General features: G+C 47.9%; 1 protein-coding gene across 3 annotated transcripts in view; it reads right to left on the bottom strand.

Annotated features, from left to right (window-relative positions):
- The window catches only part of CFAP36 (cilia and flagella associated protein 36), a 56,881-nt gene that overhangs the window by 3,636 nt on the left and 41,364 nt on the right, over positions 1-11,881 (bottom strand). For all 3 annotated transcript variants that reach the window (XM_075925507.2, XM_075925508.2, XM_089777518.1), the window contains exons 8-9: positions 2,860-3,032; positions 2,035-2,187 (exon numbers count right to left, since the gene is read on the bottom strand). In XM_075925507.2, the coding sequence (XP_075781622.2) occupies positions 2,035-2,187; positions 2,860-3,032 (326 nt within the window). The remainder of the gene's footprint in view (positions 1-2,034; positions 2,188-2,859; positions 3,033-11,881) is intronic.

Raw genomic sequence — 11,881 nt, 5'->3', positions numbered from 1 at the left:
GTCTCTGCTGAATCACACCGCAACAATTTCCTTGTTTCAGCCATTCTTGCACCATTAAACTCCATTTGTGTGCATTCAAGAACAAAACAGATCTTTTTCTCGCAAGGCAACTTCTAATATATGATAAGTCAAAATGAAGTATAGGGCTTAGAAATATAGGAACTGCTGCACCAGAACACACACAAGCCTTTTAGATTAGTTTTGTGGCTGAAAATAGCCATTAATTGTCACTACACAAGACAAAAGCTAATGCAATGTATTAGTACCTATAAATATGTCTAGAGTGCAATTAAAAAGCCATAGGTGGCCTATGTCACCTGACTCAGGCTTTCAGGGCTTGAGCCAAAGAACTATTTATCTGTCATGTAGATGGTCAGGTTCAGTCTGGAGCCAAGGCTCTTGACACTGAGGTGGGAGGGTCTCTCACCTTGGGCTGCAGTGTGAGTCCAAACATTTACATGGCAATTCATCAGCCCCTTATTCCAAGCCCCTTGAGCTAGAGTGAGCTCAGATTAGCTGTAGGTGTAGACATTCCCTAAATGTGCTTTTACCACACAGCAGGTATTGACCTCAGCTAATAATAATTGATAATTAACTTTATCAGAAGTAGTGTACAGCTGATGCTGGTAGTGTACATCTTTCTATCAAACTAAGTAATTTTTTAAAAATTTCATGGAACTCACTGATGCAGAATACTTACGGATCAGATGCCCTAAGAAGGAAACCGGAGGTCTAATTTAAAATCCTTAATACAGAAATGAAGGTGTAAATTATTCTCTAGTTGGACAAAGCAGCAAATGGGGTGGAAAACCAACCTATTCCAGCATTCTCTTCAGTTCCCTTACAAATTCACAGTCCTCATTTCCCCCTTCTTCAGTGGAGACAGCTGGAGCATCAAATTATTTTATCAATATTTTAAATTTTATTAATCACAAAGGAAATGTTTGTACTCTTAGGTTATAGCTACACTGTTGGTTTTTTCTGGAAGAAGATATGCAAATACTAGTGCAATTTGTGTATCTTCCTATTCTTATTGTAGAAGAAGTTTTGCTACTATTTGGCCCCATGTAGCTGGGGAATAAGATCCTCCGGAAAAGGGCGCTTTTTCCGGAGGATCGGGGCCAGTGTAGACGCTCTTTTCCGGCTTTTCTAAAAGCCGGAAAAAAGCAGCGGACATTTTTATTTAAATGCCGCGGGGGATATTTAAATCCCCCCGCGGATTTCCCTATTATGATCTCTGAAATTAACATGCCCCTTTCGGAAAAGGGGCCAGTGTAGACGTAGCCTAACTGTCTTAATGATAGGAAATATTAGAATCAAAGAATAATAGGCCAGTTACAATAAAATCACTTTGCTTTTTCATGGTTCTAACTCTCAGGAGATTGCTTTCAACACAAAAGCCTAGATTTTTCATTCATGGCAAAAAGATGGTAGTACCCAAACTTCCAACCTCCTTGCCTTAATACTGCTGCCTCTTCCACCAGTAATTGAGGTTACAGTGGATTTCCTCATTTGAAATACAATTAAAACATTTCACAAAGTCTCAAAAAAATGGAACTAATCAAACTTAACCTTCTGTAAAACAGCACTTCTCAGAAAATACAAGCTGGAGATGCTGATCATGAACGTTGTTTTTCTGAGTGGTAGCACAAATATAGCTAACGCTTGAGGGAACCAATATGCACAGTCACATCTCTCTAGCACATGGGAGTAAACTGTCAATGAAACAATTTAACTACGTAAAAGAACTCAGAGCATGGATTTATTATGACGATTTACCTTTGCAGAAAAAGTATTCAATGCTCACGTAATCATTAAGCTTTCTGCTTCTTATCTATACTGGTTTTAGATTGCAGAACTAATTTCTGCACATCGAACAACATGCAATGGAATATGTTCTGTCATTACATTTTACCACTTTTTGCTTGTTCATGTCCTGTTTCAATATTTAGCTGCAATATCCATATCGTCATTGAAGCAGTCTGATTTTTCTAAACAAGATTAGTCATGCTGATTAAAGTGTTCATCCTTCACCTCTTTAGAAGATAATTGCTCTTCTTTCTGATCTATATTTGGTGTTGGCAGATTATTTCTTGAGTCCTTCTTCATAGCCATCAGTTTATCTCGCTTTTGTTTTAAATAGCCTTCTCGTTGTCTGAGGTGGTGCAGTTCAAGCTCTGATAAATTCTGGAATTATTTAAAAGGCAATTTTACTAGAAAACTCATTTCAGAGTATACCAGTTACGTATTTATAAATGAAGGTATAGGGAATTCACCTAATACATACCTGGTTCTAGAATGACTGGTCTAACAAAACTAATTAACTTGAGTTAAGGTGCTTAACTCAGTCGTCCATATTACATGATAGACAGAGATGCTAAGAAATTGTCAAAAGAATAGCAAACGCCTAAATGAATTTTATTCCAAGGCTAAGATCAAGGTCTAGTTTATGCTGAATTGTAGTTTTCTGCAAATTAGATCACTGAATACACTGAAAAATTACTTGCATAATGGTACTTTACATAAAACAATTCTATCTGGTAAAATGTTACCATAACATGAAAATATATATTATATAATAGCTATTCAAATAACTTAGGCTGTGTCTACACTGCAGTTCTATTTCGGGATATATATATTTTGAAACATAACAGGCTCGCTATTCTGATGTCCTTGTAAACCTCATTACATGAGGAATAAGGGACATTGCAGAATAGCAATTTATTTCGAATTAAGTGCTGTATAAACAGTGCCAAATTTCAAAATTAGCTATTTTGAAATATCAAAATAAGATACACAATTTGCATAGCTCAAATTGTGTATCTTATTCAAATTAAATGGAATAAGCCTGTTACTTACAAGCCCCTCAGGCCCAGCTTCTCTTGTTGCATTCTCTGAACAATTTCCAGTTGTCTTTTTCTTAATTTCTTCTTTCACTTTTGTAGATTCAGAAGGCTGCAGAGGAGATTTTGTCACTCTTAGTAGATGGTGCACTGGACTTAAATCTTCCCTAATATATTTCTTTGTTTCTTCTAGACAGCAGTTGTACATAGAAACAAATTAGAAACATTATATATACAAACTGAAAAATGTAAGAACATAAAACTTAATACTGAATCAATGCATAAAAACATAGTTAAAACAACTTTTGTGAAATAAGATTTCTTTGTTATGGTTTAACTAGCACATTTGCCTGGAGTTGCTCAGATCCTTAACTCAGAGTTGGTTGTTGTGGGGGGGGGGGGGGGGGGGGGTTAATAAAAGGAAAATGTACATGTTCTATTTAAAGGATTGTATTTTTCAAAAACAGGGAGCAAGGGGGAAAATGCACAGCTCATCTGCCCTTTACACTCCCCAGCCAGAGTAAGGAATGCTGCAAACTGCACTTTTCCCTTCCTCCCTGATTAAAGGGAACAGCCAGCAATGTTCCCATACAAATCTGGGGTAGTAGCAGACAGCTTCAGCCCATCTTCCCTCCCTCTAAAGGGCACCAGGGGTGTGTGTGGACGGTTTGGGGCAGTCCCAGATCAGGAGGGACCACCCCAGCCAGCCCCTTTCACCTGCTTAGTGAACTTGTCTCTTTTCTGTATGGTTTTATTTGAAGCAATCCCATTCCAGGCTAGGGATATCACTGGTTAACCAATGGCCCAGCCAGGCTGCAGAATCCCCTATTAAAATCAGTTAACAGGTTAAACGTTATGTTTAACTAATTAAATGGGATTTCATATCCCATTTTCCAGGCACAATCAAACCCTTTACATTGCTTTAAGTCAGGGGTCTCCAAACTTTTCAGCCCGAGGGCCGCATTAACTATCAAACAGCAGTTCGGGGGCCGACTACACACTTGAGGTCCAAATAAAAAACAATCAAAACATGGATGTTGTTTTTAATTATTTATTTAATATTATTTTATTCAGTTATTATTTAATAACACATTCATACACTACACATGAACACCTGTATTAGTGTGAATGGTGAAATTGTTTCCTGGATGCCAAAATAGCAGACATTTCTGGCTTTAGATTTGTTGTCCCTAACATCAACAGTGACCTGAGATTATCATCGGACAAGTTTGTTCTCAAATTGTTCTTCACGTATTTCATTCTTGAAAATGTTTGTTCACACAGGTATGTTGTTCCAAAGATTGAAAGGTACCTTGATGCAAAAGTTTTGACATTAGGAAAGTCTTCCTTGGGCAAAAACTGGTAAAAACCCACCAGTCCTATTTTGAACTTGTCCCTAAGGAGGTCATTTGCTTGCAACTCAATGACTTCCAGCTGCAGTTCATCTGGGCAACTGGCCACATCTGCTTCAAATGGGTTTTGAAACAATCTCACTTCTTCTGCCTTTGAATCCAAAAAGGTCTCCACGGGCCGGATGAGAGGGCCTCGCGGGCCGCATCCGGCCCCCGGGCCGTAGTTTGGAGACCCCTGCTTTAAGTTATAAGAGGAAGCTCTATACCAAATTTGGTGATCCTAGGTCATAGGGTACATCTACACCGCAGTGTTATTTCGGAATAGTTATTCCGAAATACCATAGCCCACACATCTACATTACAAGCAGTCATTTTGACATATCAAAATGTCGAGCTAGAGGACTTCTTTCTTCGATTCCTTTAACCCTCTTTTTACAAGAAGTACAGGGAGTTGGAGGAAGAGTGCTCTTCTTCGGATTTCCTGTTATGTAGACAGCACCAAAAGCTGAATTAAGCTATTTCGACTTCAGCTACGCAATTGACGAAGCTGAAGTTGCGTAGCTTATTTCGGCTTTAGCCCTGCTACATAGACTTCCCCTTAGTATTTGGAAGAAGTTCTTGAATGAACTTTCTGAAATATATAGTACATTACAAAAACAGCTTCCTTAATAATGTATTTTGCTGAAACACTATATTCATCCTAATATCTAAACACTATGGTTGCGTCTAGACTGGCATGATTTTGCAGAAATACTTAACGGAAAAACTTTTCTGTTAAAAGTATTTCCGCAAAAGAGCATCTAGATTGGCAAGGATGCTTTTGCGCAAAAGCATCCGTGCCAATCTAGACGCGCTTTTGCGCAAAAAAGCTCCGATGGCCATTTTAGCCATCGGTCTTTCTTGCACAAACAATTAAGGTGCCTATCTACACTGGCCCATCCCTGAGCGGGAGCGGGAAAATATTTGCGCAAGAAGCACTGATTTTGTACATTACAAAGTCAGTGCTCTTGCGCAAATTCAAGCGGCCAGTGTAGACAGCTGGCGAGTTTTTGCGCAAAGCGACTGCTTTTGCACAAAATCTTGACAGTCTAGAAGCACCCTATTTCTGTTACAAGAACAGGAAATGGGATTGTGTTTGGACAGGGTTATTAGCTTCAGGAAGAATTGCTGAACAGACAAAGGAAAGGAAAGGATATGCTAGGAACAAATGAGACACACAATAAAAGCCAAGGAGTACCTATACGGTGAACACCGATTAAGGAAAAAAAAAAAACAGTTGGAAGGTAGGAAGAGATTTTTTTTCCCTGTTAGAACTGTCTTAGGAGTAAACGGCTTGGAACTATAAGATAGAATTCACTACCAGACTTCATCAAAAGTATGGATACCAGCAGCAAGGAAATCATACAGAATCCATCTTTGGAAAATACATATATATACACCTCAGACTATCAAAGCAATACTGTAACTACGGTTCAAATAAATAGTATTTTGGTCCATCCCAATCATTGTTAGCAATGAGCTTATGGCAGCCATAGGAGGGTCATCAATGTCCATCCAACTTCTGAATTTACACTTGCAAGATAAAGCTGCAGGGACTAAGTTTATCTCTGATTCCTGGAAGAGAGAATTCACAACAAATGTGCTCATTCTCTAGGGAATGCTACAACAAACCCATGAATTCAAAGTAGACAAAGTCTCTCAAATGTGTTCTCCATTATGATCCAAGCTGTTCAGCATTGTACTTTCTTGCCCAGGCAGTAGACAGAATGGCTGTGTCTAGACTGGCCAGTTTTCCGGAAAATCAGCCACTTTTCCGGAAAAACTTGCCAGCTGTCTACACTGGCCACTTGAATTTCCGCAAAAGCACTGACTTCCTACTATACGAAATCAGTGCTTTTTGCAGAAATACTATGCTGCTCCCATTCGGGCAAAAGTCCCTTTTGTGCAAAACGTTTGCGTAAAAGGGCCAGTGTAGACAGCTGAGATTTGTTTTCCGCAAAAAAGCCCCGATCGTGAAAATGGCGATCGGGGCTTTTTTGCGGAAAAGCGCGTCTAGATTGGCCACGAACACTTTTCCACAAAAAGTGCTTTTGCGGAAAATCGTCCGTGCCAATCTAGACGCTCTGTTCCGAAAATGCTTTTAACGGAAAACTTTTCCGTTAAAAGCATTTCCGGAAAATCATGCCATAGCTCTCATATTCCTCACTGGAACCCAAAACCTGTTCCAAACCCCAAATACCACCTTACTTTCTGAGACCTAGATCTCAGGTCCTTATAATACTGATAGCTGAAGCTTTTTAGGTTCTTCTTCGAGTGGTTGCTCATGTCCATTCGAAGTAGGTGTGCGCACCGTGTGCACCGCGTCTTCCGGAGCGTTTTCCCTAGCGGTACCCATAGCGCTGGCAGGTCGCCCCCCTGGAGTGGCACCGCCATGGCAGGGCATAAGTACCCCTGCGGGCGCTGCCCCACCTCAGTTCCTTCTTACCGCCGTGACGGTCATTGGAGCGTCTCTATCTCTCTTAGTCTCTTAGGGTACGTCTACACTACAACGTTAATTCGAACTAAGCTAATTCGAACTAACGCGTCTAGAACTAAAAACTAGTTCGAATTAGCGTTTTGCTAATTCGAACTAGCAAGTCCACATTGAGTGGACCCTGAACAGGGCTTAAGGATGGCCGGAAGCAGTGCCGGCAGGGCATCAGAGGAGGACTTAGAGCGTGGAGATGCTGTCTCAGGCTAGCCGAGGGCTGCGCTTAAAGGGTCCCGACCCCCACCCCGGACAGACAGTTCTAAGGGTGCCCCGCTTGCAAAGCAGTCCTGGCTTGGATTGCCCGGAGTACCCACACTGGGCACATCACACCACTCGGCCATCAGCCCGGCTGCACTTGCCGCAGGCTGCCATCTGGGGAGAGGGGGCAATTGGGGGGCTGCAGGAGAGCTTCCACCCCCAGAAGCCCGCAGAGCCAGCCCAGTCCTCCCCATTGGGGGCTCGTACCCCATTCCTCCCTCACCTCCTTCCACTTACCCTTCCCTAGCCCCCCTTCTTATTGATGTACAAAATAAAGATAACGTTTCTTCCAACATTGACTCTGTCTTTATTGAACAAAACTGGGGGAGACTGGGAAAAGGAGGTGGGAGAGGGGAAGAGAAAGGCTGGGAGAGGGAAGGGCAACTAACATGATCAGGGGTTGGGAACAGGTCCCAGATGAAGAGAGGCTACAGAGACTGGGACTGTTCAGCTTAGAAAAGAGGAGATGGAGCGGGGACAGGATAGAGCTCTCTAAAAGCAGGGGTTGGGTGCATTCAGAAAAGTTCTTCATGAGTTCCCATAAAGAAGGACTAGAGGACACCAAAGGAAAGGAATGGGTAGCAGGCTTCAAACTAGTAAGAGAAAGTTGTTGTTCACAAAGCAAATAGTTAACCTATGGAACTCCTTGCTGCAGGAGGCTGTGAAGGCTACAACTAGAACAGAGTTTAAAAAGGGAAGTGAGATCAAGTCATGGAGGTTGGGTCAATGGAGTAGTCTTAGCCAGGGGGTAGGAGTGGTGTCCCTGCCCAAAGGTTGTGGAAGGCTGGAGAGGGATGGCACGAGACAAATGGCTTGGTCACTGTCTCCGGTCCATCCCCTCCAGGGTCCCTAGGGTTGGCCGCTGTCGGCAGACAGGCTACTGGGCTAGATGGACCTTTGGTCTGACCCAGGACGGCCATTGTAAGCTCAGGGCTCAGGGTCGGGGGTCTCAGTGGACCCCCTTGATTTTCATGCACACCTGCTCCTGGGTGGCCAGGCTGGCAGCTCTCCTGCCCTAGACGGCCACTTTCCTGTGACTAGTGCAGAGATCGTGGACGAGGTCCATGATGTCCGCACTAGCCCAGGAAGGTGCCCGCCTCTTGCGGTCCAGGGCAAGCTCCTGGGAGCCGCCAGCCTGGTCCCGGGAAGAGGAGGTGGCTGGGGGACATTGGGTGTGTGGCTCTGTGCCGTGCCAGGTGCAGGGTCTGCTGGCTGGGTGCTGGCAGGCTTGCACCTGGCACGGGCACCGTAGCCAGCCCATGCCCCTTTAAGGGGTCCGGGGCCGGGAGGGGGGCATAGAGTTTCCCTGATGTTGGCCAAAGTGGCCACCAGGGAAACCTGGGGAGGGCTAGCCTCCCACTAGTTTGAATTAAGGGTCTACACAGCTCTTAATTCGAACTAGTAAGTTCGAACTAGGCTTAATCCTCGTAAAATGAGGTTTTCCTAGTTCGAACTAAGCGCTCCGCTAGTTCAATTCAAATTCGAACTAGCGGAGCGCTAGTGTAGCGGCTATGAATGTTAGTTCGAACTAACGTCCGTTAGTTTGAACTAATATTGTAGTGTAGACATACCCTTAGTTAGTTAATGGTTCCCGTTCTCACATTTGTCTGTAAATAGTTCTTGTAGTTAGGTTCTTTGTTTTGTTCCTTCCCCCTTGGGGGTAAGGAATACCAGGGCCTCAAGGCTTCAAGACGTGCGCTGACTGCGGGAAGTTTATGCCCAGCGGCGACCCACACGACAGTTGCCTTAAGTGCTTGGGTGAGGCTCATCTGGAAATTGCCTGTAAGATCTGTAAGTCCTTTAAGCCCCAAATGAGAAAAGAAAGAGTTTCCCGCCTGAAGCTTCTCCTCATGGAGACAGCACTTCAACCGGTGCCGCCGGAGCAACCTACGGTGCGCAGCGCACCGGCTTCCACGTGGGAGGCCCCCCATCAGCACCATGCGTCCGAGTCCAGGACTCGGCACCAGTCTCACTCTCCTCCATCCAAGAGGGTGAAGAAGTCCCGCGGGAGGTCCCCTTCAAAGAAGTCAACTTCGATTGGGCACCGCGGCGCAGGCTCACCGGTGCACACATCCCCTGCGGTGCACCACCGGCGGTGAGGAGGCCTACCCTTGCACCGTCCATCCACGCCGGACACGTTTGAAGCAGCGTAGGATCTTATCAGCCTCACGACCTCTCCTCCGTCGTCGGTTGAGACAGAAGGGTCGAGGTCGCCCTCGCCGAAGGCTGAGCTAGCGACGACTTCGCCCCCGCATGGCCCAGGTCAGCATGCTAAGGCAACTTATGCGTCGGGACCACCCCATGTGGGGTCAGTACTGATCGCCACTACGGCACCCTTTTCGATGCCGAGTCGTTAGTCTCAGCTAGCTTAGAGCCATGCTCGAACTTCGGTGCAGCTGAGCTCCTTGCCAGCCCCCTGCCTGGTGGTACTGGTGCCGTATCCCCGCAGCCGTGTGGCGTCCACTCAGGCATCTCTCCCCTCCATGGCGGGCATCCTAGAGCCAGCATCCGTCTCCGTGCCTTCATCGGCACCGGCATCGACACAATGGCCATCAGTGGTTCATACAGCGCCGCTGCCAGTACCGGGTCTGGGTGCCCCGGTACCATGCATGTCAGTACTGTCTCTTCTGGCGCCGGGCGTGGGCACCTTGGTGCCTCATCTGCCGGCCACGACTCAACCAACACCGGGCCTGGGCACCCCGGTGCCACAACTGCTGGCGACTCCTCAACCGGCACCGGGCCTGGGCACCCCGGTGCCGCATCTACCGGCGACGACTCAACCGGCACCGGGCCTGAGCACCCCCGTGCCGCATCTGCCGGCGATGACTCAACCGGCACCGGGCCTGAGCACCCCCGTGCCGCATCTGCCGGCGACGACTCAACCGGCACCGGGCCTGAGCACCCCTGTGCCGCAGCTGGCTGCCTCGCATCCGGTGCCACAACTGGGTTCGACAGCTTTCTCAGCACCGGGTCTGGGTCCCCCGGTGCCGCAACCAGCAACAAGTCTTCCGGCACCAGGCATGGGTCCCCTGGTGCCGCAGATCGCCCGGCCCAACCGTACTCATGCGGGCAAGCCTGAATCAATGGCTAAGTTTGCCCCGCATTCTTCCTCGACGCCACCCTGGCTGGAGTCCGATTACTCGTCGGATTCCGAAGCAGCCTCCATCCGGTTGGGGTCTTCGGGAGCATCCTCGGCCCCCAGGTCCAGGTCCAGACATCGGCGGGACCACACTCAGCAAACCTGGCTCCCGCATTCGCAGTGGCCTTTTTGGACCCCTTGGGCCTACCATCAGTGGCAAGGACAGCTGCCCCCCTCTTTGGGGTCGGAGGCTTCAGGTCACCGTTCCCAACCATCGGCATCCCTGTCCCGGGCCCCTGCCTTCCCGCTTTGGGCGCCGCAACCCGATCCAGCGGTACAGGCATCGGCACCGGCGGCGGACCCATCGGGGACACAAGTTGCCCAACCAGTGCCGCAGTTGGCGCCAACCGCTCCTGTGCCAATCCAAGAATCGTCGTCGTCGTCTCCAGACAAGGCGCTAGCGGACCCGGCACCAAGTCTGCCTTCCATGGATGCCCGTACGCACCAAGATATGCTTCGGCGCATGGCTTCGAACCTGGCCGTTCCGGTGGAACCTGTCATTGAGGGGACAGATCCAATGGTGGACATCCTCACGGAGGACGCGCCTACGCGGTTGGCCTTACCGCTCAATAAAATGGTGTCCAAAATTCCTAATGCCCTGTGGCAAACGCTGGCGACCTTGACCCCTACCTTAAAAGGGGTCGAGAGGCATTATTACGTCCCGCACTCGGGGCATGAATACCTGTATTCACAGCCCATCCCAGGGTCCTTGGTCGTGCAGGCCGCGGCCCAAAGGAAAAGCTCCCTCAGCCTGGCCCTTCTCCCAAGGCAAGAGAGCCTAAGCGGCTTGATTTGATGGGCCATAAGGTTTACGCCACAGGGGCACTACAACTCCGCATCGCTACAGCAGGCGATTCTAAGTCGGTATGTTTTTAATACCTGGCAGGCCGTCGAAAAGTTCAGAGACAGACTCCCAGCGGAGGACCGTCAGGAGTTCGCGGCCATTGCCTCTGAGGGCAAAGTCATTGCATGAACCGCTCTCCAGGCATCATTGGACACCGTTGATTCGGCAGCCCGCACTATGGCGACTGGTGTAGTTATGCGTCGCGGGGCATGGCTGCATGTCTCAGGAATTCCTCTGGATATGCAACATACGATCCAGGACTTGCCTTTTGAAGGCAAAACTCTGTTCTCGGAGCACACCAACTCTAGGCGCCATACCGTAAAGGACATAACGTCCATGTTAAAGTCTTTGGGCATCCACACGCCTGCCCTGCAGCACTGGCAGCTGCCCTATAGGCAGCAGGGGAGAGCGCAGCCCCAGGTCCCCCGTGGGGATTATTGGAGGCGCCGCTCCTGGGCGGAGGTTCCGGGGCGGTTGCGCATCCCCAGGGGGCTAGGGGTCAACGTCGTCGCCCCAGAACGGATAACCAGCGGGGAGGTCCCCACGGTCCTTCCCATCATGGCAAGCCTCAATTTTGATACCCTTTTCGAGAGTCCCGAACTAGTCTCTCGTCCTGGCCCCCCCATTTGGGGCCAGGCTATCCCTCTTTGCCCATGCATGGGCTCTAATTACATCGGATGCCTGGGTTCTGAACATAGTAAATGGAGGCTATACTATCCCATTCCTGGGCCCACCGCCTTCAAAACCCCCTTCTACGTCTTTAGTGAGGGACACCCCTCACGAACACATCCTGTGCCAGGAGGTGTCCGCGCTCCTCGAAAAAGGGGCAATAGAGGAGGTTCCCCCGCATCTGCGGGGAAGGGGATTCTACTCCAGTTATTTTGTTGCCCCCAAACCCAAGGGAGGAGTCCATCC

Source organism: Pelodiscus sinensis, chromosome 3 (assembly GCF_052426305.1).
Source record: "Pelodiscus sinensis isolate ZL-2025 chromosome 3, ASM5242630v1, whole genome shotgun sequence".
Taxonomy (NCBI): Eukaryota; Metazoa; Chordata; order Testudines; family Trionychidae; genus Pelodiscus; species Pelodiscus sinensis.
The sequence above is the reverse complement of the archived record's forward strand: the minus strand, read 5'-3'. Positions and strand labels throughout refer to the sequence as shown.